Source organism: Caenorhabditis elegans, chromosome II (genome assembly GCF_000002985.6).
Source record: "Caenorhabditis elegans chromosome II".
Taxonomy (NCBI): domain Eukaryota; kingdom Metazoa; phylum Nematoda; class Chromadorea; order Rhabditida; family Rhabditidae; genus Caenorhabditis; species Caenorhabditis elegans.
The window spans coordinates 5,669,681-5,695,377 of NC_003280.10; the positions used below are offsets into that span (position 1 = coordinate 5,669,681).

General features: G+C 36.0%; 5 protein-coding genes, 2 non-coding genes and 1 pseudogene across 11 annotated transcripts; 5 read left to right on the forward strand and 3 right to left on the reverse strand.

Annotated features, from left to right (window-relative positions):
* Window positions 1-90: 90 nt before the first annotated feature.
* vps-13D (Ricin B-type lectin domain-containing protein) lies at window positions 91-19,360 on the reverse strand (the record flags this gene model as incomplete). 4 transcript variants are annotated; one of them, NM_001361860.3, is made up of 22 exons in its annotated part: window positions 93-670; window positions 726-825; window positions 874-1,102; window positions 1,163-1,871; window positions 1,917-2,474; window positions 2,524-3,595; window positions 3,646-4,670; window positions 4,717-5,451; window positions 5,498-5,602; window positions 5,652-5,796; window positions 6,004-6,033; window positions 6,103-6,551; window positions 6,602-6,792; window positions 7,363-8,563; window positions 9,245-9,620; window positions 14,811-14,977; window positions 15,342-15,579; window positions 15,628-17,080; window positions 17,382-17,890; window positions 18,565-18,932; window positions 19,128-19,236; window positions 19,286-19,350. In NM_001361860.3, the coding sequence occupies 21 exons, from the start codon at window positions 19,222-19,224 to the stop codon at window positions 483-485; spliced, it is 9,945 nt and encodes a 3,314-aa protein (NP_001348703.1). In that variant the 3' UTR covers window positions 93-482. The 4 variants fall into 4 exon arrangements, with proteins under 4 accessions (NP_001348706.1, NP_001348703.1, NP_001348705.1 ...); NM_001361857.4 differs by lacking the exon at window positions 6,004-6,033 and having other exon boundaries at window positions 91-670; window positions 3,646-4,664; window positions 19,286-19,352; NM_001361858.3 differs by lacking the exon at window positions 6,004-6,033 and having other exon boundaries at window positions 19,286-19,360.
* Window positions 8,700-8,849, forward strand: C25H3.19. The gene has a single exon (NR_051086.1). It is a non-coding gene; the product is annotated as an Unclassified non-coding RNA C25H3.19 (non-coding RNA).
* On the forward strand, window positions 9,734-9,925 carry C25H3.20. Its single transcript, NR_051087.1, has one exon. It is a non-coding gene; the product is annotated as an Unclassified non-coding RNA C25H3.20 (non-coding RNA).
* Window positions 11,324-12,987, forward strand: flp-27 (EASAFGDIIGELKGKGLGGRMRF-amide). The gene is made up of 3 exons (NM_062710.8): window positions 11,324-11,427; window positions 12,171-12,274; window positions 12,653-12,987. Exons 1-3 carry the CDS (start codon window positions 11,356-11,358, stop codon window positions 12,744-12,746), a joined length of 270 nt encoding a protein of 89 aa, NP_495111.1. The 5' UTR covers window positions 11,324-11,355; the 3' UTR covers window positions 12,747-12,987.
* A 390-nt stretch (window positions 19,361-19,750) lies between the features above and the next one.
* On the reverse strand, window positions 19,751-20,320 carry C25H3.18 (annotated as a pseudogene). Its single transcript has 2 exons — window positions 20,254-20,320; window positions 19,751-19,881 (listed from the first exon to the last, which is right to left on the reverse strand). Coding segments are annotated over exons 1-2 (198 nt in total).
* Window positions 20,321-20,456: 136 nt separating this feature from the next.
* ndub-5 (NADH dehydrogenase [ubiquinone] 1 beta subcomplex subunit 5, mitochondrial) lies at window positions 20,457-21,673 on the reverse strand. Its single transcript, NM_171001.8, has 5 exons — window positions 21,501-21,673; window positions 21,343-21,453; window positions 21,154-21,293; window positions 20,950-21,108; window positions 20,457-20,702 (listed from the first exon to the last, which is right to left on the reverse strand). The coding sequence occupies exons 1-4, from the start codon at window positions 21,651-21,653 to the stop codon at window positions 20,952-20,954; spliced, it is 561 nt and encodes a 186-aa protein (NP_741000.2). The 5' UTR covers window positions 21,654-21,673; the 3' UTR covers window positions 20,457-20,702; window positions 20,950-20,951.
* A 367-nt stretch (window positions 21,674-22,040) lies between these two features.
* Window positions 22,041-24,259, forward strand: eif-2D (SUI1 domain-containing protein). Its single transcript, NM_062713.7, has 5 exons — window positions 22,041-22,105; window positions 22,154-22,220; window positions 22,271-23,338; window positions 23,580-23,864; window positions 23,909-24,259. The coding sequence occupies exons 1-5, from the start codon at window positions 22,050-22,052 to the stop codon at window positions 24,080-24,082; spliced, it is 1,650 nt and encodes a 549-aa protein (NP_495114.3). The 5' UTR covers window positions 22,041-22,049; the 3' UTR covers window positions 24,083-24,259.
* A 255-nt stretch (window positions 24,260-24,514) lies between these two features.
* C25H3.3 (Acyl-coenzyme A thioesterase 13) lies at window positions 24,515-25,557 on the forward strand. The gene is made up of 4 exons (NM_182268.6): window positions 24,515-24,800; window positions 24,846-24,930; window positions 24,973-25,152; window positions 25,307-25,557. Exons 1-3 carry the CDS (start codon window positions 24,526-24,528, stop codon window positions 25,057-25,059), a joined length of 447 nt encoding a protein of 148 aa, NP_872068.1. The 5' UTR covers window positions 24,515-24,525; the 3' UTR covers window positions 25,060-25,152; window positions 25,307-25,557.
* Window positions 25,558-25,697: the final 140 nt, after the last annotated feature.

Genomic DNA, 25,697 nt, shown 5'->3' on the forward strand with positions numbered 1-25,697 from the left:
CTAAAAATTCAAATTGCTACCAATTCAAGAATTGTGTTCAAGACTATGTATTTAGGAACTTTAACCTAGAAAACGGGGAAAATGCTGTACTTTTTAAATTGAATAATCATTTATTTAATAATAATAAAGGAGAGAAGAATAATAAATAATAAACAAGAAACTGATTTTATGTCCAAGCATACACGATTTAAGAGTCAAAGCGAATTGTTTTCCCAGCAAAAAAAACCAATTAAGGAACTGAACCAAGTATGAGAAAAATCTTATCACAGGAATAACAGGGGGATGAAATAAAGATGAGGGTAGAAATTGTAAAGCATCACGATAAGAAAAATAATTAAGAACGATCCAAAGTAGTAGATCATCATTTCCTAATCAAAATAAGAAGGAAAGACTAGCCCATTTCAGGTATTAAAAACCGGTGTTAGAAAAAAAAAATTAAAAAAGTAAGGAAGAAAGTGATAAATGTGTGATAAATGTCAAAACTATTCGGGTCTACGTTCCGAATCAAATAAAGATTTTGTCCATGCAACATCATTCAATGTTCGTTTGTTGTGATCATATAGTTGCTTGGCTCTCTGCATTTTATCTGCTAGACGGCGTGCCACTTCAATTCTACTGCACCATACATGGATTTGGCGGAGACGTGCATCTTCCATATCGAGACTTACTTCTGCAAAATTTGGAATTTCAGGAAAAAGGGAACTTTCAGAATAATTCCAACTCACCAATACTAGAAAACGTGTTTTCCAATGGAGGTCTCGCAACAACACTCTTCAAATATTTATATGCGATTCTTTGGATCACAATCGAACTTTCTCCATTCGTCTGAAAACGATTTATATTAAGTAACTCAATTCTAAATTAATAAATTACCTGCCGACAAACATAACACTGTTTTGTCGAAATAAGTACATATTGACGAATGATACGATCTATATTCGCCGCGTCGATGTGCTCAAGGCATGTTTCAACATCGAGAAGTTGCTCTCTTGACGAGTATCCATTGATTCTGAGAAGCTCCATCTGAGCATGAGCTAGGTTTGGATTGTATGCAGGGAGCAGGTGGTACAGGTTTCGACAGAGACGAGGGATTCGTACACGGCTGAAATTTTTGATTGGATAGATTTGAAAATAAATTTCTAAATGTTGTAGTCCAACTCACCATAGTGCGGTTGCTCTTCTGACACCTGTAGCTGGCATTGCTAATTCCTTCATTGCCGATGCAGTTCCTTCAACAAAATCGAATACTCCTTGAACTGGTTTTGTGACAGTATCAACAACACCAGTCGCAACTCCCCAAACCATTCCTTTCACTAATCCACTCTTTCGACTTTCCGATGCAACATTCGTGAACATGGCAGTTGCTCCGCCGAGCACACCAACTCCAAGTCCTTTGACTCCAGAATATAGATGTGTGAGAGGAGTTGATGAAGACGAATGTGATCGAATCATATTATGCCGACGTTTCAATTCATGATCCTGATCAAATGTAAGTGCACCGACACCCGAAGCCATGGATGATGCCACTTTTGAGACACTGTTTGACAATCCATATCCAAGTCCAGCAACAAATCTCTGAACATCTCCTTCGATGAAAAGGCCTTGGAATGAATCTTTAAGATCTGTGACAAGTCCGAGTGGATTTCCGAATGCATCGAGGGTCACAATGATGCTCAAAGTTTGCTTCTGAAGCTCCGCCAGATAGAACTTCTGAAGTGATTCTAGAAGAAATGATGATGTCTCGAAATAGTGGTACTGTCGGAATGGGGGTAAGGCAACTGAAGCATTTTCGAATGAAATTAGCTTCACATTGAATTGTTGCTTGAGAAGACGCAGATCACGTGGGAGACCAGATTTTGATACAGTAACAACTGAAAAGAAAATATAATAAAATACCAACAACTCCAAAATCTTACCACTCAAACCAACGTGTCCCATTTCCAGATCCAATGTTCCAAAATACCATCGTCTCGTTCTCAAAGGATCATGTCTTTCAAGTTCGGTGTTCGGTGGTAAGTTGAGTGCTCTCTGCTGAACCGATGAAGCCGCGTCCGAGGATTGAGCCATTTGAACTATTTTCCAGAGCAGAAGCTCGTCGAGTTGAACACTCATGTCGCAAACTTTCAAACGGAAGCAGTCGAATGAATCATAGTGTTTCATAGAAGTGCAATTCATTTCTAGTTTCAAAGCAGGTCTTCCAGTGACTGGAATACCAGCAGGAAGCTCCAACATCTGATCATCATAGTTCTGTCCAGCATCTGGTTGACAATACAACACTTGCCATCGATCAGACGATAGCAGCTGATTGTCAATTTGAATAACATCCACACTTCCTGTCATCTGATATGTTTTGTCGACTCGTCGTGCACTGACTACGATCCCACCAAAATGCGCGTAAATCAATTCCTCTTGAAGTCCATTCACAACCGAAATTCCTAGTCCTCCACGCATTGTAATACTTACATCAAGAACAGCTGAAAATATTTTTTGTTGTAATTACCACATAGAAAGTAGACAACAAACCTAATTTATTGGCTGCCTGAATCATTGGTTCCGATACTGCTCTTGTTTGAAATTCTCTATCAGTAATTCTGATCAGAACCGTCGGACCGGAATGCAAAAACTCGACTCCAAGTGTACCACTTCCAGGTCTTTGCCTCTGAACTTTCCATATTTGAGTAACAGCAACACCATCTTCTCCCTTCGGTGCAAGTCCATCAGCTTCAACAACGACAGCTTCTGTTTGTTTAGATGTCATCATCAAGTGTGGACTATCGATGAGACATAATCTTCCATCAGGCATCCAAGTCCATCTTTGCCATTTGTTACGCCTTTTGTCTCTTTCCATCATCATTAATCGACCTCCCGTCTTTTCAAGAACATCTAGAACAAGTCTAGAGTCACTTCGTTTTCGATGATTCATTCCAACATTTTCAATGCATCCATCTGCACATAACTTCCACAATTGATTGTCTTCCGTTCTACACTGCTTGTTCAACATCACTTTTCCCTTTTGCATCGTTTCCAGTACTAATTCTTGTTCATCTGTGAATTCTCCGGAACCTTTTCCACTGCGTTTTGTGAAGCTATGAGCCAGCTGGATATACGAACTATTCTCATAAACAAGTGGTTCGGCTGGCCCAGGAAGACTGATTTCATAGGATTTACTTCGATTTTCAAATACTTGCAACACCATCTTCTTATTACCATACAAATCATCCCATGCATAATCCACTACACTTCTTGATTTGCAAATTGTTCGTAGATGAGGTCGAGCAGGAGTACTACTTTCTTGTTGATAAAGTACTGGAACATCCGTCAAATTTTCAATTCTGATTGGTGGTGGATACAAATCGGCATTAGTGAATGTGATTTGGAAAACTGCAGAAGTAAGAATAATTTCGACGCGAATGAATCTCGGAGTTTCATCAGCATCTCGCATTGTGACATGAAAAGATCCGATTCGATCGATCAGAAAAGGACAACTCCAGTGTTTGACATCAGCTCGACGTACACACAACATACGTCTTCCTGCATAGTTTTCATTCCAAGTGGTAGAAGATTGGGCAGCAAGGTGAACGTGGTCCTTTTCCATCTGAAAATAATTTTTAAAAATTTCTATTCGATCTTAATATAAATTCCTACCTCAACTAGATCGTGATGGCAGACAGATAGAGCCACTGTTGATTGATTTTGAAGTAAAAATCTTGAAGTGAGAAGAACAACTTGTGTATCCTTATACCTTCCGGTTCCCGGCCGCACCTCCACTCCCAAATTGTAATAGAATGTCGGTTTGGTCTTGTGTTCTACTCGTAATTTTAACGCTTGCACTCCAGGAGTTAATGTGAATTTTTCACTGAGAATTGATCGATATCCGTTTTCTCTGATATAGGCATTTCCAACTCTTACACGACAAGCCTTCGGACAGTTTTCATCGGCAAATGAGAACATCAGAGGATGTCTATCTTTCGCTTTTTCATGTTCTTCCATTTGTCCAGCAGCTTCCCATTTAACAGCTTCTTGTTGTATGATCAGTGGTATTCCAGATTTGTTGACAATCCAATAGGGTACCCAAAGAGATACCGAAATCGCCTGAGCCACACCTAGTCTCACATGACAATACATATCAAGCAAATGTCCTTTCGAATCGGCCATTTTTGTGAAAAGTAGTGTACCTTCTCCGATGGAAGCTTTGTTGATAAGAAGTGGTGCTTGAGATTGCAATCGGTCAGTTGATACAGTAATTGACAGCTCTTTGGTAATATCAACAGATGTGATTAGCATTGATTTACTTGCAGCAATAGCGAAGACGTTATCTTGAATCTTGATTTCCACATCAATCGGAAGAAGGTTCTGTAGAGAAAGTGGTGCAACAAGATGAATAGAATGCCCAGGAAGTGATTCAAAATCGTGCTCCGGATAGTATTCTCTCCGAATTGCAGTGCACACCCAGTAGAATCGATTGAGATTCGAGTCAGATCGAGTTTTGAGCCTCTGTGTCTGATTGCACACTTCTCCTGATATCCGTACACTTTTCCATGATAATTCTGCATGTTCAATCACTGGCATTGGTCCAACAGGATAAGCGGTCAATGTACAATGTGCGAATTCGAGAGGCACTGAGACAACTCCATTTGGCTCTACACTCATCACTTCACCGCCTTCTGAAACTTTTAGAAATTAAAATTTAACTGGGAAACTAAATTTAAAACATACTTGTTCCTTCAGTCTGAACGGCAATTGGATGTGGTAGATGATTTGTGATATCAATTGAAGATTTCAATGTAACTACTTTCTTTCCATCATTCTCCATCGTTACCGAAATAAGTAGACGAGCATTTTTGAGTTGTGGACGAAGAGCTTTGATAACTCGGAAATAAGTTCCACACGAATCAACATTAACAGGCGATATTTCATCCCATCCTGACACACGGACTATCAACTGACGAGGTGGTTCCCTTTCAAGATGTGAATAAAGTAAAAGCCTTGCCGGGAATTCGAAATTCTTTTCTTGTCCTCTTCCAACTGTCATCCATCTAGTTGTTGACTTTCTCTGCTCCGATCTTGCCGTTAAAACATCTTCCACGGCTGTGGTGAAATGAACTTCACAACCTGTTGTATTCTTCATCACATATGGTAAATGATCACTACTCGATCGAGTACACTGATTTCTGAAATCGTCACGTTCGAATGAAGCAAGAATAGCCGGAAGTTTGGTATTCCATTGAATCGATTGTTGAATGAGCTGTTCGGTAACATTAATATTCAAAGTACTCTTCGTCTCAGCGACCCATTCGATAGTTTGTTTTAAATCCTTTTTGTTGTGCAGGAAGCGAAGAATTTTCCATTCTTCAATGACAGGTTCCCATCCGAATATTCTTTGATTGAAATAATCCATTGAAACATGGAATGAAGCAATGATTCGTTCACCCGTCTTTTTCAAGCAAACATCTGAAATTGGGAAACTAATTTAGACATAAACCTTTAAAATACTCACGAGCAACTGATAATCTCAACAATGGAATCGAGTTGGACTGAAGATCGTCGAGAATCCATAAATCCGTATGTTCAGTTTGAATCATGTACATTGAAATGTCAATTGCTGAAAATGTTAAATATTTAGTCTACTGGAACTGATTCTGGAAAAATACGTTTAGATGGTGGTTGTGGAACAATAATTGGAATCAATGGTTTCTTCAGTACTTCTATATAATTCTTGGTATATCCTTGAATAACTGCCTTCAAAGCACGAGCATCTTTGTACGACAATCGGCAAATCATTTTGACAACTTCGATCTGAAACACATCTGTAGTTATTGGAATTTGATTAAAAATTAAAAATCCCGTAAAACAGGGATGTAAAACTAAATATTAGACCCCATCGTTTTAAATTAGAAATTAGAAATTTTGAATGGACAAGGATTAAAAATTCAACAAAAAAAACGCCCGACATATATAAACGAAGAAACACGAATACCGTATCCATCCCATTTTTTTACAAACCTCTATCAAAAAAGTAGTTGAATTTTGTTCCTGTATTGAAGAATATATGGGATTTCAAAACTAATATATTTAGCTTTTAAATTTTAAATTTAAATTTACCTCTAAAGCATGCCGTATCGGTGGTGTTACAACCATTCCCTTATTCTGTTTCGATTGATTTACAAATAAAGATGTATCAATGTGCAATGCAATAGTTATCGAGAAATCATTTGAACATAAATTTCTCGTTTGTTTCTCATGTTGCATTGAACACCATCCAAGCTTCATTGATTGAATTTCCAAATTTGCAGAAATATATCCACCATTATCATTCATATTCAATACTGCAGTAGTTGACGCTATCATTGCAAAACTATTTTTTACAAACGGATTCTCCAGTATATAAAGATCAGAATCTCGAAGTGTGATCTTAACTGAAAACGTTGGAAACTGTGATGAAGTGGAATCAGTTGCATGTGCATTTCGTTCGATTATAGCTCCATCATGAGTTTTCGAAAATGTTTGACGACGCCCAGACTCTGTGAGGTGATATGGAATCTCATCGGAATCTGCAAAAAAAATTTTCTAATATCGAATTTCGGAACATTGGACAACTTACATTTCGGAATAAAATCGGTATAAAGCATTATAAATTGTTTCAGATCGTCGAGCCAATCGTAGGCAAGAATGACACGGGCGTTACATAGAACGAGTGTGAGAACGGGACATTCATCTTTTTTCATCATTATATGTGCTTCAAGCATCAGAGAAGAATTAATGGAAGATGTGACAGGAGTTGCTGGTCGAGAACTGCAAAAAAAACTATAATTGTGTAATATTTGATCATTTATTATCCGAAATATTGCATTAAAAAATACGATATCTGGTCTCGACACGTTTTTTTTTGTAAAAGAAAAACGAGCATGGGTCTTAAAAGAGTACTGTAATTTTAAAGTTTTGTAGAATTTTCCTATATTTGTCACAGTTTTTTATAAATAAGATTTGTTAAAAATTGTGTTTTTTGTCTTAAATAAATTTTTATAGAAAAACTATGACAACAGCCACAAAAATTTGAAATTACAGTAATCTTTAAAGGCGCACATGATTTTTCATGTAACAAAATTTTGTCGTATCGAGACCGGATACTGTATTTTTAGCGCAACAAATCGCAAATTTTCCGTTTGGCAAATAGGAATAGATCTTTTGAAAATAGGAAATATAATCTTTTTTTTTTTGGTTTTTGCGGACCTAAAAAACAAAAAAAAAGAAATGTTTTTTTCAAAAATTTTATGTTTTCGTTAGTATGATGAAAAATTTGATTTTTTGTTTTTTGGTCGAATTTTTTGCTACATTTTTAGCACATCGATTCTAATAACTTACTGTTTTCCTGAATCGGTATGTTGCAAAATGACTGGGAAACAGTTCTTCGGTCCGTTGGAGGTCGTGTCAACTAATTCGACTCTCTCACAAATCAAATCTAATTCCGATTGATTATCTTCAAATGCATCAAATGAAATCCGTGCTCTTTCCAACTTTACGTTTGCAAATGGCTGCCATTTTCCATCTAGAACCGCCTTCTGTTGTTCACCAAGTTTCCTAGGAACTTCCAAATTCAAATCAACATCTTCGAAAACCATTCGGAAGGAGAGTGTCGCATATTTCTGAATGCATTCCACCTCCATTACATCAGTTGGTAATTGTAGAATCTCTGTTGGAATCGTTTCAGCCACAGGGATCATTGGTTCTCCAAAGTTTTTCTCAATTACTGCTCTCATCAGAACATAAAACTGTGTCGTCATTCTCCATTTCAGTCCACTGATTCGTGTGATGATGGTCAGATCCGGTGCGTTTTTGGAGAACACTGAATCTAAATTTCGAAGAAACTTATTGTTAAGATCAAATCTTCGAGAAAACACATTTGGACTTGTGAGCACAAAAGCGGCTTGTTGGAATGCTTTCTCTCCAACTAAATCCAGATTCTTCATATTCTGTAGACGATCAATTTGACGAGCTTCATGAGCACGAACATTCGAAAGAATCATATCACCATAATCCAATAGGCAATCAATATTCGAATCATATCCATAGTCACTTTCGATCGAGTATTTATCAAAAATCTCTGTTTTCAAAGAAGAAAGGGTCTTGAAAGTGTTTTTCAGTTTCATCGAATCAGCTTGCCACAATAAAATCTCAGGTGACGTAGAGTTCAGAGGCATCAGAAATGAAACTGCACATTGAATATCGACATCAAGTGAGCATTTTGCACGTGCTCCTTCTTCAACTTTCAATTTCTTGCTTTTTGTAACAATATTCATTAACTCATTGAATTGCATCCAGAATTCCATAAGAGCACAGAAGAATCGATGAGTATGAACATAATAGAACTTTTGATTCGATGGAACATGAAAACCAATTGAAACATCACATTCTCTCGAAGGATCTTCTCCCAAATACTTCACAACATCGATCACAATTCGTTTGGAGTCATCTAGCCTTCGTTTCGTTTGAGTCGGGCCTCCAAATCCACTGGATGCATTTTCAAATTGTTCGTCAAGCATGATCAAGCGTTCCGTGTACATTTCTGTGAACAACAAATTAAATTTATTCATAGACTTTGTATCAAAAGTGCAACAACAACATAATAGGGCATCTCAAAATTCCACCCACGTTTCTAAAATTAAGTGAGTAGCTTATTTTGACTCAAAAAATTGTATAAATTATACTTCTAATGTTTCATGTGGAATATGTTTCAAATTCACTAAAACTGTGGGCTAATTGACAATAGATTTCGAGGTAATCTTCTAGAAATCATCATCATATTACCCAGAAATTTTGCAAAAAAACGCCAAAAAATACGGTACCAGGTCTCGACACGACAATTTTTCTCAAATGCAAAAGGCATGCTTCTTTAAAGAGTACTGTAATTTCAAATTTTAGTTGGTGCGGAATTTCCTTGGTTTTTGTAGTTTCTTTTTCAAATTCTTATGGTTTTAATATTTTATTTAAAAAATTAATTAATTAATATTAAAAAAAAAATTGAAAATCGATTTAATTCCGGAGCAACAAAAATTTAAAATTACAGTATTCTTTAAAGGCGCACAGATTTTTGCAATTAACATAACTTTGTGATGTCGAATACCATATGTATGGTGCAAAAATTTCTGGGCGATATTTACTGCTTAGATTTTCTGTAGGGTTACTGTAGTTGAAGTGCTGTAACAGCCTACGACGCTAATTGTTGATAGTTTTATATTATAATTACCTGAATAAAATGGTGTTGAATCATCAATTCTCATTCCATCAACCATTAGCTTCATTGCCAACGTATTCGAATTGCTCTCACTAAGCTCCATTGTTGACTCGAGCTCTGTGTTCATCAGTGAAATTACACCAAGTCGTGTGTTATTCTTTGGAAAAGGCATTCCAACTCTCCAATTTCGTGCTCTGAGAGTACATCCAACAAGGAAAGAGGCAACTGCTTTCGACGATGTTGTTTTATTTGTGACTGTTACATTTTCTTCCGACTTTTCATGTTCATCTACTCCAAGTATACCACTCATTTCAAGAAGAGCTGTCCATGTACGTCGATTCATTTGCATTTCCATCTCATCCATTTCTATTTCGATCGAGCAATTGCGCTGCAAAAAAAAAGAATATGGAAAGAGCTACCGCGTCATATTTTACACTCTCATTCATTATTCCATCATGTGTTTCTCCCTCATCAAAATATTGAAAATTTTCATCTCTTCCCTCAGTGGTTTTGGCCTTTTTGTTCCCGATGAGCTATTTATAATCCGACGAAAATACGCGGATTTCCAAAAATACGGGAAATCTCGGGGGCGGAAACGCCCATATGTACCCTTTAGAAAAAAGATAGAGACGGGGGTCCAAGAAAGTCCCCTCATGCGAGTTTCGTATGCTATTTGACCGTGAAAAATTGCCACCAATTCTGGACCTTCGGGTCAACAAATCAAATAAAAAATGAGTCCAGAGAACATGGAGACAGCTATTTTAGTAAACGCCTTCGAGTTAACTAATTTGCCGAGTCCACAAGGTTTTATTAATGAAAAACCTTTTGAAATTCAGAATATGGGTGGGCGGCAAACGATTTTTTCCGAAAAATCACCAAATTGCCGGAATTCAAAATTTCCGGCAACATGCCGATTTGCCGGAAAACCGGAAATTTGTGGTTTTGCACTTTTTTTTGGAAATTTCAGAATTTCTATTTCAACCGGCAAAATTGTACGCATCCTATGAATGTTCCTATATCTAAACATTTCCGGCAAATCGACAATTTGCCGAAAATGAAAATTTTGGGCAATTTGCGATTTGCCGAATTTGTCGACAAAAAACAATTTGCCGAACAGCAGCCCACCCGATTCAGACTGATGAGATTCTCGTATTGGTTCTACATGGCCCGACATCTCTCGGGATCCGACTCGCCCTATGAAAAGACATACATTGAGTGGCGCATCCCGGGACATGTCGGACCATGCACACCTGATGCACCATCTGAATTTCCATAATATTCTCGCTAATAAAAGTAAGCATTGCTTCATTTTTAAAATCTCTGTGTTCACTAGTACCTTGTCACTTTATTTCTTATGATTCTAGTCTAGACATGACATTTAAATTCGACCTCTAAAGTTTGAGATAGCACTTCAGTGCGGTAAGGATTCGAATGCACAAACAACATAGCCGAAAACATGCATTTGTAAGCATGTGAATATATATTTTAAAAATGATTTCACTCCCAACGATGTTTTCGGCAACCATAGTACATCGTAACAACACGACATTAAAAATTCATCCAAAGGTGACATTTGATAGTTTTCAGTTACATCAAAATTGTAATGTACAGTTTTATTTCTCAAAATAAATAAAAAAGTCGACTTTCATTCGTAGATTCCTGGCGTATTCTTGTGAATCTAGCAACTTATTCTAAATTTTGGATTACTACGGTAACTCGTTTCATTTCAGAAATAGATATCATTGGCGTCATAGCGATGGTCATTTTATAGCATAATTGCGGTGTTTCACAAAAATCAGATAATATGTCGCAATGACTAGAATCAGAAGACGCTAATCTCTCAACTTGTATTTTTTTAATCTGTTTCAGTGATTCTGTCCAATTGTCAAATCAGAATCCTCCATCACAAATAGCAACTGACCCATTTCTGCCAAATACTACAACCCATTCAAATTATTCCGAGCTCCCTCCTCGCTTCCTTTCTCTCATCATACCGCCCGTGAATGCACAATTGCTCCGCCCTCCAAGTGGGCGTGGCTTTCACAGAGGTGACTGCGGCGTTTTTCCATTGAGCTTACTTCATTTTTGGTGTTGCTATTCCGGTACACAACAATCGTCCTCAGATGTTCTCCCTAACACAGATTCTTACTTTCCTGTTGGTCGCCATCACTTTGATGACATTCTCTTCGGCTCAGGTAAAGCGGATTTCGGGTTTTTAGTTAACCACCATGTAGAATTCTCATAACCTTATTTTATATTACACCTCATTTCAAACTAATAATAGTATATCTAGTATGATTCGTAGAATCTCTTTGTGCTCAGCTTACACGGAAAATAAATGGAAGAGCGTAATGTGCATTCGTATGTTCGAAAACTATTGGATTAATGTCTGCTGTGTGAATCTAGATAATTGCTCGGCGAAATTGAATAAACTCTTTAAAATCGTTCCTTTCCCACCAAAATGTGCGCTTAACTGGGTCTATTTTGTTTGTAGATCACAACTTCCCAGTTGCAAACACAATGTTGTTAAAATTGACTGATGTGTTTTTGTTTTCATTTCTTGTAAAGAATCAAGACAAATTTGAGTCATGGGACCAATAAAATCATCGTCCCACTCGTTTTTTCGAAACGGCCGCACAGCTCTGAATGGACCGAATATTCTTAATCTGAATTTGTGGATGTCACATCGTGTTAAAGCTATTTGAAGTATCTATGAAACCACAGATCATTTTAAAGCCAGAGGACTTTGAATTTCTTGTCAACAGCATTCAAATATAATAACTTCCTCTATAAATATAGTCTTTAAGCCGGCTTAAACTAGAAAAATCTGAGGATAAGATCAAAACTATTTGCAAGCGAGGGAGTTAGTAACTGCCGTCATATCTATAAAATATAAGATATCTCAGATGATCATGGTAATATATCTACATATTTACAGCCAATCGACGAAGAGCGTCCGATCTTCATGGAACGTCGTGAAGCTTCAGCATTTGGAGATATCATTGGAGAGCTTAAGGGAAAGGGACTCGGCGGGCGAATGAGGTTGGTAACCATGACAAATTCATCATTTCCTGAACCTCAAACCTCGAAAATCGAAATCTTTCCCGCTTCCGTTCACTTTAGAAGGATAGCGCTAAAGTTCATAGGTTCAGTGAAGCGGATGATTAGGAAGTCAAAATTTAGAAAATTAGATTCCCATTCAATTCTTATTATTGTTTTGACCACCCAGGAAGAATTTCGAAAAAAAAACAATAAAAAAGGAATCGGATCCTATTGTCATGCATCTTTGACACATTTTATATATTCTTTTATGTTCTTTTGGTAGTAGGTGTCATTTCTAGCGATGCTATCAGTTTTCTTTTCATAGTCATACCATCCGTCCGAAAACAAACTAATTCGAGGAAAAACAAATAATTACAGATTCGGAAAGCGATCATCTTCCCCTGACATTTCATTGGCTGAAATGCGTGCAATTTATGGTGGAGACCAGTCGAATATCTTCAACTTTAAATAATCGCAAGCTTCTCTGGTTCTTCCATACCCTTTCCGTTTTTCGAACAATCCATCACCCCGAACTGATCTGTGATTTGATGATCTACTTTTCATTGTTTCTCTCGCCAACCAACCAATCAAATAAAAATTCAAAAATTCAGAAGCGCTCCCTTTTTTTCTCTCTTTTCATTTTGTCGTCGATTTGTGTCAGTGTACAGCATCATAACCGTTCTTTTCTTTTTGCGAATAAACAATTTTTGTTGAAGTGGCTCTTACACATCCTGAAGAATTGTTTTCATTTCATTGGAGCGGATTTTGCGTGGTGCAAAATGTATTTGGTCGAGTATTTTTCAACTCATTTCTATTTTGAGTTCCAAATAAATTATTTCGTGTGGGTTGCCGGATACAAATTTGTAGATCAAAAGAGAAATGAAAAAAAAGAAAAGACGAAGAAGAGCAAATTACTAAATAATGCATAGCATATCGTGAACTTGGGAGCCCAATTGCTGTGCTGGTGGCCCGAAGAGTTGCGGAACTAGAGAACTAGATCTGCTGAAGAAATTTGAAATCCAACTGTGCTTAAATTCTGAAAGATTATTGCACTAAATTTCTGCAGATTTATGTTCGTGTGGGGAGTAGCCGAAAGGTCGTTGTTGTGCATCTAATCCAATTCAATCCAAAAGAGCTTTACAATATCTTGGGGCGAAATCTACAATCGTTCTGAGAAAGATCGTCGGCTAGTTCTGAAGAAAATTCGCCATTTCAGATTCAAATATATCTTGTTCCGTGTTTGAATTTTATGAAGAAATTGAATAATATTCTCAATTCCAGATTTACTTCAACTGACCTATTCGGGTAACAGACGTGAGAATATATTTCGGACAACTCCCATGAATTCTATTTCAGTTCTAAACTCTTTCGATTTGCAGTTTCAAGGTGAAGAATGTCATGTGGAAATTATTGGACCTACCACATTGAAAATGACGTTGGCTACCGTAACCCGAGGAATAAGTATTCCAAGAATCATTTTGTTGACGACTAAAAATCCCATGATACGCACCTCCACAATCAATTTCCTGTACGTGATACAATAGAAAAGTAGAGTGAAAGTGCGTATTTGACGGAAATTGAAAATGGAATCCGGTGCTTCCGGTGAGAGCTAAAGGTGGTGTGATAACAATAATCTGATGAATTTCATTGCCGTCATAGTTATTGATTGTGTATGTGTGATGGTTTCAAGTTTGACGGCATCGGGTTAAAACTTCGGAGATGTACGGAAATAGATACGTTATAAGAGTAGCGTCACTGAATTTATGGTTTGGAAGACCAAGTTTTATCAGAGAAATTCAATATATGACTAAACACTTTAAATCTTTAATGACCACATCTAAGACCACACACATGCAAAATCTTACATGTTTTTTAAACAGTGATATTATTATAAATGACCACGTGTTCATCCATCAACTTAGCCATGCAATGTAACTTTTACTCATATTGACATAGATCGTTGAAACATTTTAGAGTTTCTGATTTGAAAAACCTACAAAACTGTCTAATTCGGTACGATAATTTATACTTCACAATTAAAAATTGATGAAGAAGTATCTTTTTGAGCTTCAACAAAAGGTTTTAATTAAAACACTTTTTCAATATTAATATATTAATTTTTAATTGCAAAAGTTGAATTATCGCACCAAAATCTGATAGATAAGCATTTATGTTGAAAATTGAGTTCAAATATTTTATACAAATCAAAATTTGAATCCTAAACTTTTGATTAAAAACAAAGTCCTATCTGTTGAGCTTTGTTCCCATAAATAACTGCGTTTTTTGAACAAGTTCAATAACCAATATCATTACTACTATACAATTTCCCATCAAGTACCTCTTCTCCTCGTTTCGATGATCATCGTCAAAACAATCAACGCTCACTCGCTCTACGCCCTCTGTAGTTTTTTAGAGAATAATATCGTGACCTATTCCTATTTTCGGGTAAGAGAAATGTACATTTTCATCTCATTGATTTCCAGATTTAAAACTACAACAAAATACTCCGTAGTATAATAACCCTCTAAATACTAACCTTTTTATATTTTCTCTCAAACTGTGAGTGCAATTTGTCCACATAGGTCATCTTGATCGTCACTTCCGGCTTCATAACTCTACTCGGAATCGGGGGCGCCGGCGCACTTGTCAATGCGTGATTGTCAATTGACGTGGCAGATGTAATTGTCATCGTCGTTAGATTTACTGAAAACGATTAAATTTAACATTGAAAACAGAATTCAATTGTTTAAAAGTGGATTTTCGCCAAAAAATAATTTTTAAAAATTCATTTTATAGTGCTAAAATGTTTCAAATCCTTAATTTTGACTATAGTCGAAAAGTAATTTTCTACAAGTTTTTTTTTAAAGTTATGCTTCAATTAATTTTACTTAAACTTTACAGGAGTTTTTAACCTGCAGCAATGATAAAAAAATCTCAAAAAGCTCAAATTGTCTAGAATTTAGTAATTTACCAAAAAAAATTGACATAAAATTCTAAAAAAAATTTTTGAGTATTTTTTAATGCTTTTTTTACGCATTGAAATTTAAAACTATCAATATCAACTTACAAGGTTTTATATAATCAGCATATGATTCATCTGGTACCGAAGACGAAATTATTGGAATATGATGATTCTGATGAGATTTCGATTGCCGAGCAGGAACACTTTTTTCAGTTTTATGAAGATCTGGACAGGAATTCGAGATCGATTTCATTTGTGAGGCTTGAGATGAAGTGGTGAATAGTGGATATGATGTATTCTCGATCATATCCCTCATTTCCATATGCCCAATAGCAAGTTTCAACTGAAATTTTAGTTTTATTAGTTTTTTTTAAAGTATATTTCAACATACGTTGGTCAAGTGTTGTTCTTTTGAAACCACATTGAAATTGAGCCCATCAACATTCAAACATGCAATCGGCTCTCCTGGTTCCCATATTGTAGTTGGACGTAGTTCTCTTCTGGTCCATCCTCTACCACGAACTTCCATTCGAACTGCTGGTAATTCCAAATTCACAAAAACATGCGATTCGATTATTGAAACATTTTGAGCATCAACTTTAATATCAACCAATGCTTCATCCGATTCACTGGATCCACTTGCTTGTGCCGCTTTCTTCATAAACTCATCAAAAACTGTCGGATCATCGGAGAACAACGTGGATAGTCCTTCAAGTGCTCCTTCTTCGTAGACAATACTCACAGGCCTCAATCGACAATTAACCATGTGTTTTACAATCAATCTGGGTGATTTTCGAATGTAATGCATACTGAACATTGGAACTTTTGAAGATATTACATCTGTTCCATCTCTACCAACTGTCAAAAGCATTTTTGTACTTTCTGCAGTTGAATATAATAGAGATTCCGAGAGTTCTGCAAACTTGCTTTTCGGCCGTGGATGTCCTGATCGAAGACGTTGAACACTCATATCGTTAACAGTTACATCAACTGATAAATAATGTTGTTTCGGACTGAGTTCCCAACGTGAACTGACTCCAGATAACTCCAATGCAAGAACTCGTTGTTGTTCGATACCATCATGAACATCACTATCAACAAATCTTAATGTTAAATGTTCCAGCCGTAATGATATTTGAGCCAATAGAGCATCCCTTCGAAGAAGCGTTGAATCATCCCACGATTCGTGTAAAACATCCAGAATCTCCTCTTCCATTTCTTTAACATTAATATCTTTCAACTCTCCAACATCTACATTGCCAAAGTCAAATTTATTATCCTCCTGCTTCTCATCTTGTTGAGCTTGCCCAAAGAATCCAGTAATCCAACCATACAGACCACCATTAGTTGGTTCAGTTGGAGCAGTTGGTTCATCAACAATAATCTCATCCGGTGGTGGTTCAAGTGTCTCAAATGCATCCTCAGTGTCAATTGGAGCTGCGGTAATTCCCAACTCTTTCTCTTTTTCTCTGATGAGCTTTCGAAAAACAGTTTCCCGAAAAAGATGTAATTCGTGATATGTGTATTGAGCATCTCGTTCGATCTGTTTCATGATTGCAGTACTTTCCAAAGATTGATTGTGATTACTGGAAGCTCCATTCGAAGTTGTCACAGGAACTACGGCCAGAGCATTTGATGGATTTGTATTCGAGTCATCTGTACTAACTGTCGATTGAATTGCATTAGGATTCGCAATTAATCCAATAAGTCGTTTTCGATAAGCTCTACAGTATGCATTGAATCTACTCGCTCTTTCGTGTGCAAAATCCCACGTTCGATTGGCATTGGCTCGTCGACTTTCTTCAAGAACTCGATTGTATGCAAACTTCCACCATTCTTTTGCACTGAAAATTTGGAATATTTTGAATTTAAAATACATTTTGAAGGTCATTAGGAAATTATTAAAAACTATTCCAATAGTGCTAAAATATCCAGATATCATAGGAATAACTAAAAGCCAAAATATGTGGAATTTTAATTTTTGAAAAATCCAAATTTTATTGGAGTGTTTTATTATGATATTCGGTCATTTTGGACCTTTTTTTTTAGAAAACTACAGCAAAAATTGCATTGACTTTCAGATTTTTTCAATAGGTTTTTGCGTTAATTTTTTTAAATTTATAACTTTCATATTGAAATTCTCACTTTTCTCCAATTGTGCACAATGGTCTCCACTTTCTGTGTTGCCTAGCTCTTTCAAATCTTGCCCATTCTCGATTTACAGCTCTCAACTGTGTCATCTGATGCCTCGTCAATTCTAATCCTAAGATGTCGGGCCTCATAAAGAACTTAAATCGTGGAACTTTGCTTTTCAATGGAAATTTGCTCGAATTCTTTTCCATTCTCAATTCAGCGCTACATGGTTGAATAATATAAGCGTTAGAGGATGTTTCAGGTGCAAGAATCAACTTCAGCTGCTTCGAATCTTCAATATTTTCCGTCATCGTGGTTTTCGAATTCCAATAAATACTGAAACCGCCTAATTCTAATTTCTTGAAAGTATTCGTTCCTTTTTGTGGTTCAGCGAATCCGGGTTTCCAATGATGATTTGTGGTTTGCATTGTCATTTTTTGAATTCGAATTCCACAATTGAATGTTTGTCCAGGAATTGTGGTATCATCTTCGTATCGAATGTGAACATTGTTGAGAATTAACTGTAAATTTATTATTTTTGAAGCAAATATTAAAGTTTTCACTTCTCGGAATTTTTTTGTTTCTTAAATAATACCCAGACGCTAAATTTTGCGGAATTTTCATCGATTTTTTAAAGATAGTTCTTCGATAAATAAAATAAATAAATAATTTTTCATTAAAAAGAAATAAACACATGCAAATCACTGAAAATTGATCAAAATCAAGAGAAAAACTATGAAAATAGAGGGAAATTCGGTAGAACCAAAATTTGAAACTACAGTACTCTTTAAAGGCGCACACCTTCTCGCAGTTAACAAAAATTGTCGTGTCGAGACCGAGTGCCGTCATTTTGACGAAAAAATCGGATTTTTTTGCGTCTGGGTATTAATTGTATTTTTTCAATTAATAATTGATTATTCTTCAGAACATAAATGGGTAGTATTGAATTAAGATAAAAAACTTGAAGATAACTTTTTTTTTAAATAAAGACTGTTTTCTCTTTTTTTTTTAACAAAAACCTTCGAACTTCTCGCATTTTAATTTATTTTTTAAAAATTTTTTATGTGTCAACTATGTTTTTAAATTTAAAAAAGACTGGTTTAAAATGTTTTATAGTCAAAAAAATAATAATTCCATTATTTTTATTTTTATTTTAAAACCTCAAAACCAGCTTCATATTCAAAATTAAATTAACCTGAATATTATTGAGCACAGTTGAAATAAGTGATGCTCCCCACCACGAATCCTGTGATTCTGGAATCGGAATTCCACACAAATCGAATAACGCCGTCTTGTGTCGTAATTCGAGTTCTTCCAGCATTTGCTCTTTTCGTTGTTGCTCTACTTGTTCAACTGCTTCCACATCATATCGTTTTTCACTAGATAATGGTCCAACTATAATGAGCACATCGCTGAGCTTTAATGTCCATGGCTCTGATCTTATATGAGTAATTGGAACTGATAATGTCAGTTTTCCAAGGAGACCTGATTTAACTTCGACTGGAAGATCCAATTTTCGAAGAGCTGTCTTTTTGAGTGGAACATTTTCCAATTCAACTTGTCCTGCAATTAAAAAATTGAACAATCAATAGAAATATTTTTTAACTGATTTTAATTTAACCTTTTGATAAATTGAAACAACAACAAAAATAAATGAATTCTTAGAGATTTTTCTAATATTTTTAGATTTTCTGTTTAAAGTTTCATAGCTTATCTCACGCAATTTAATTCAATTTTAAGGATGTTTCGAAATCTCACCAGATAAAAGTGCAACTGACAACTGATCGGTATTCAAATCTTCCAGATACTCTCCAATATAATTGTTTAGAACCCATGCGACCACATTCTCCAGCATTTTTTTAATATTCTGAATTTAGAAGAGTTGCGTTAAAAAAAATAATGAAGTCATCGCTCACTTTTCAAAATTATGTTGTAAAAACCGGCATCAATCCTTGTAGAATTATTGATCGATGCACCGAATCTGAAATCTTTTCGAATTAACCTTTGCCATTTGCATGTTTTTCATGAAAACATGTGTTTTAATGCATAAATCACGTGAAAGCGAGCTGTGACCGGTTGTGTGTACTTTATTGTGTTTCAATCGACCGACGGACGGCCGCCACGCATTTTGTGGCCGGGAGGCCGCTGCAATTGCCGGCCACAGCATTTTTACTCGAGTTCACACAATTTCGTTTTAAAACTTCAATTTTTAATACAAAACAATTTTAAATTACTGTAAAATTGTACGAAAACCTGAAAAATTGGATTTAAAGCAATTAAAAATAATAAACAAATAAGTTTCAGAAGACACATGTCTCACTATCAAAATTATTCAAATGAATCACTAAAATATAAATGGAACTTTTATTTAATCGGATAATGTTTAAACTCTATAAAAACAGGAAAAAACAACGTAAAAGAGCACTAAAAAGAAGTTGAAGAGATGAATGTAGAAGATCGGCAGATATGTGGAAACTGCCAATTCATACAACCACTGCGGAGACGTTGCCAGCCCTGTAAATAAGATATTGTTTTATTGATTTCCGACAAGTTGAAAAGCTGTTGCTTTACAAAATGAATTTCGTCATCAGAAACGCTTTAGATTAAATCGGTCTATGAAACTGAAATGTTGAGAAGTGAACACTAAATGAACTATGCAAGTTAATTAAAAATGGATTACTGTAGATAGGGATTTTTCTCCAAATTTGTTTAAAGTTGCAATTTTTACAAAGGAAAAACGAAAACATTGATATTGTAATCAGGGCTGAGCAGCAGGCCAAAAAAATCGGCAATCGGCGATCGCCGATACAAAATAGTTAGATAATATCAATTTATCCCCAAATAATTTGTGTGAAAAGTGATTAAAAAAATCAAATAATTACTTACTTTTCAATACTCTGCTACAAAAATTGCCCAGAATCCTCGCAAAACTGCTGTTTGATGGATGAAATCTGAAATTGTTCTGAAATTGATGAGCTCACATTAACATTCAAAACATTTGAAGTTCAAAATTACAGTAAATAAATAAGAAATACATTGCAGAAGACACAAGTCTTACTGGAGAGGAAAATATCTTCGTTAATTAATAAAAACTTCAACTTTTATTTAATTCGGATCAAAAGACAAATTCACTAAGTGCACTTTCGCGAGAGAATATTTACACTCTAAAAAACAGAGAAAAACAAATGAGAAGAGCACTGAAAAAAAAACGAAAACGTTTAGAAAAAAGAAGGAACTATTCGAAAGGATGGATAAGGAAGACGGGCGGATGCGCTGACACGTAGAAACTGCCAATTCGATTCAAACAACCATTGCGGGAAGGCGTTGATGAAGCTGTAAATGAGATATTTCTTTATTGATTTTGGTATGTTGAAAAGCTTACAATTTGCTTATTTACTCTCAACTTTTACCACTAATTCTTAAAATAAAAATAAACTATGAAACTTTTAGCTTTAAAATTACTTTTTAAACAGTTTTTTGAAGAAACATTATTCAAAAAAACTGAATGAAAAGCATGCATTTCCACTGTTAGAATTAAAAACACTCTTTATATTTTTGTAAATTTCAAAAAAAAACTCACAATTACTGAGCATAGTGTCCGTGTTGCTCGTATTGATCTCTCATGCGGAGAGCATGCCATCTTCCATAATCGACCCAGGTGGAAGACACTGGCTGATAGCTCCATCCCTTGTAATCCCAACGTTCACCTTCAAGATGCTTAACACGTTGTTCGATTTGCCTGGAATTATTCAATTACTAAACCGCCAATAAAATAAAATATTACCTCCATCTGGCAAGAATTCCTTGCTTCTCATAGTAAGCGAGATTTCTTTCGTGGTGCTCAACATCCGATACTCCGAACCATTTAGCCCACCATTGACGAATTGGTGTACGTTCGAATTGCCAGTGATGTGGAGCTGGTCCCTGAATGAAGTAACATATCGTTTGATGATATATAATTCTTTAAACGTACTTCTGTTGGATAGTCCTTCAATTCGCAAGTTCCGTAGACGATGTGATTGTATGCGAGACAGAAAAGCACTGGGAGGAATCCGATTCCGATGAAATAGAAGTGGCACACATCCTTAACAACAATGATGTAAATAAATTACTTCAAATCTCAAAAATTACCTTGATTCTGTTAACAATCAATTGTCCCGGGCGTTTTCGGAATACGGCGGCATGGGAGCTTCTAATAGCAGGAATAACGCTGGTAGACGGCTTCAAAAATGCGCTACGACAGGCGCAGGCCGCCGCCGGCGCCATTTTACTCATCAACGCCATGTTTGCGATAAGCCAATCACCTTTAAATTATGTTATTTTGAACAGGATTTTTTGTTTAAACTAAGTTTTTCAGTGGAATTGGCGATAAAAACGATTTATTCTAAGAAATTAAATTTTGCATAATCTTTTTCAAACTGATCTGAAACAAAATAACTTAAAAAAACAGGTTTAAAACATGAATTCCAAGAAGCTTCGAAAAGAAAAAAGAAATAATAAATTGCGGCAGGGTTTTGGGAGGCGGACCGTTCCCGTCTTCAGCAAGTCCGCCGCGCACTTTTCTCTCGACTTTTTTGCTGTAATATTTTTCCAACAATTTTTCAGCAAATATTAAAATTGTATATTTACAATCATTTATTTTTGTTTTTTGTTAAAAATTGTGTATTTCAGGTTAATGAAATGTTCAAAAAACCGTTTACAGTCAAGAAAAATACAAATCAGCGGAATTCTGACTCGTGAGTTACCCGCTCCGCATAATTTTCTAATCTACTGTTTAATTTCAGACGAAAACTGTTTAACCGACTGAAAGAGGAAGTCAATGGAGAATCGAATATTGACAAGAAAGGCCAAGTAAGTACATTTTTTGCACAAGAGCTGAAAAAAAATCGAATTTTTCCCAGGTCGCTCAAGTAAAGCTGACAACTTTCGAAGGAACCCAGATGAATGTCTACACAATTGACAAAGTTCCGATGCTTTTCGAATTCAGTGAAAATGGAAATATCTATCCCACTGTGTATTATATGTGGAATAATCAAAAGACATTTCCAGTCTTGATCTGCCATGAACCAGTTTTCTCGTATCTAGAAAATGGAGCAGATCTTATGCTTCCTGGTGTTATTCGTTCATCCATTTTCCCATTTCCAACGTTTCGAAAAGGAGCTCCAGTGGCAATTGCATTTTATTCGTCTGAAACTGAAACTGTTTCAGGCCCATCGGCAGTAGGCTGCTCAATGATGTCGTCTGAAGAAATGGTTGTGTGTGGATTCAAAGGAAAAGGTGTCCAAGTGTTGCATGTCTTCAGAGATCAACTTTGGGATTTTGGACCAAAAGGTGTTCCTCCTTCATGTTCATTAGAAGACTGGAACAAGATTGGAGTAGAATCCGAAGAATCAGAGGAAGATGAGGAAACAGATGAAAGGAAAGAATTGGATGCTTGTCAATCAACATTACCAAAAGAAGAAGAAAAACAAGAAGTGATACAAGAAGAACCTATGGAAAATCTTCTGACACGTTGTTTCCTAGCTGGCTTAAAACATAGATTCACTCGAAATCAACTCCCAATGGATGTTGGACAATTCTATACGCAATGTGTTCTCTCTTGTGTTCCAGATGGCCGACGATTGGATATGAAAAAGACACATTTCAAGAAATTCGCTACGTTTCTTCAAGAAATAAATGAACTAGAAAGTGAGTGGATCATCAAGATTACGCCGAGTAAAGAGAAAAAAGGAGCTGATATCGTAGCTGATGTGAACTTTTCCAACAAATTATTCCGCGATTTTGAAGTAACTGATGAACGAATTGTTGATGAAGCTCCAGCGGAGAAGGCCAAGTTTGATGCTCCCGTGATAGCTGAATATTTTGCAATTACCGAACCAACGCTGAAGTTGTTCCCTGGCTGCTCAAAAGGGGATCTTCTGACTGTGAAACAAATCAAAGAATTTGTCACAAAATATGTAAATGAAAACGTAAGTCTCCTTATAATTCTTATTCAGTTATAATTGTCACCAGCCGTGGACCGCACCTACGGCGCGGCCCCCGACTTTTTTGAGAAAACACATTAGATATACGGAGTCTATCGCGGACCTCGATCGATGTCTGCTGCGCATTTAGCATAAGGTTTCCCAAAATTTCGTTGCTCTGATCAGAGATCAAACTACATAGGGACAGAAGGACACGCGCTTTATATATAGTAAATGATGTTTTTAGAAACTTGCTGCTGGAGGATCAGTTCGTCTTGATCCAATTATCTTTTCGGTCACTAAAATCCAAACGGATACAACTCCATGGGCAAATTTGATGAAAGAAATCCATTCAAGAATGACTGCAACATGGCACATAAGATGGCCTGACGGCAGAGAAATAGTCAGAAAAGTATCTCCACCGAGAGTTGAATTCAAGATCGAAAACCGTGCTGGAAACAAAAAAGTTACTCTTTTAAATGGATTAGCGATGTTTGGAATTGACATTCGAACGATTTGCCATCAAATTCAGGTAGTTGGTGGCTAATCCTTAAATACTAATTTCTGAATTTTCAGACTGGTGTGGCTACTAGTGTTACAAGTCAATGGGAAGTTCCTGGCGTCGAAGGTCCTCAAGTACTCGTTCAAGGAAATCAAATTCATTTTATCGCTGATCTTCTGATAAAATCGTATGGAATCGACAAGAAATTTATGAAAGGAACCGAGTTGGCGGTGAAAAAGAAGAAATAAGAAAATTTGGAGAAATTTGCAAATTCAAATAGTATTAAATCTGTTCAATGTATTCCCTCACACCTTAATTTTTTTGTTTTGAAATTCGGTCTTTCTTTATTTATTAAATACCCGTGTGTTTCTAAGTATGGGTTGTATTCGTATTTTCGGTTCCATAAAGATTCATGAAGAACTTTCTCTTATCGTTTTGAACATATCCGCTTGGTGAATTATCAGTGCCAATTTAAATATTACACATACGCGAACATTTTCGATTTTCGGGCAGAAAAAAAAGGTATTAGGTCTCGCCACGCTTTTTTTGTGAGATAAAAACGAGGGTGTGCCTTTAAAGAGTACTGTAAGTGTCGAGACCTGGTGCCGCATTTTGGACCCAAGATTTCGCGTCTGGGGGATAAATTGTTCTAAATTTTTAAGATGTTAATCCATTTTCAGATTAAATCAAAATGCCTTCAAAATACATGCAATTGGCGAAGGAAATCATCAAAAATTATGGAACCAAGGGTCAATTCGGATGTGTTTCCGGAGCAGGAAATGTGAGAGCAGTTCATGCGGAGGAAGGAAATCTACGAGTGGAATTTGAAGTTGAGAAAGATCAGTCAAACCATTTTAACACTCTTCACGGTGGATGTACATCTACGCTCATTGATATTTTCACTACTGGGGCTCTTCTTCTCACAAAACCAGCTAGGCCAGGAGTATCTGTTGATTTGCATGTTACGTACGTAAAGAGAGAAGAAAATTGTCGAATTTGATAGATTTTTAGATACCTGACCGCCGCTAAAATTGGTGAGACCCTTGTGCTCGACTCCACCGTCATCAAACAAGGAAAAACTCTTGCATTCACAAAGGTAAACTTTAAGAAAAGTTTTAAAAATATTATTTTTTTCCAGGCAGAACTCTACCGTAAAAGTGATAATGTAATGATTGCAACTGGAGTACATACCAAAGCATTCCCAACTGTGAAGAAAGCAAACTAATCAATATATTCCAAGACATGGAAATTTGCGATCCGTGCGCCAAAAATACGGTATCCGGTCTCGACACAAAATGTTTTGGTTAAATGAAAAAAGGTGTGCTTCTTTGATGAGTACTGTAATTTTAGACTCTCGTTGTTGTTGAAATTTCATTGATTTTTCAACAATTTCCCATCAATTTTCGATAAAAAAAACATTTATTAATTTATTTTAAAACTCCCATACATCAATTAAAACTTTTTTTTTTCAGAAAATCGCGAAAAAAAATCAAGAGTTGGAATTTCCAGTAAACTTTAATGGCGCACACACCTTTTCCCGTTATAAAAAAAGTTTTCGTGTCGAGACCGGCTACCGTGATTTCTGCCCAAAAATCGCAAAATTTCGTGTCTGGAATACCTCCTAAACATAATTCCTAGACACAATTTCTAATTTGATCGTTTTGAAAAACATTTCCCTTGTGTACAAAACTATTATTCCGCAATAAAATTGTAAAGAATTCTTGTTTTTTTTCCAATTTTCCATAAATACTCGTTTTAATCCGAGTACTCTGTACATGTTTTGATGGTAAGAGAATCCACGCAAGTCTACGTGGTTATGAGATTTTTGTTTTGAAACAAATATTTTTAAATCATATATTTTTT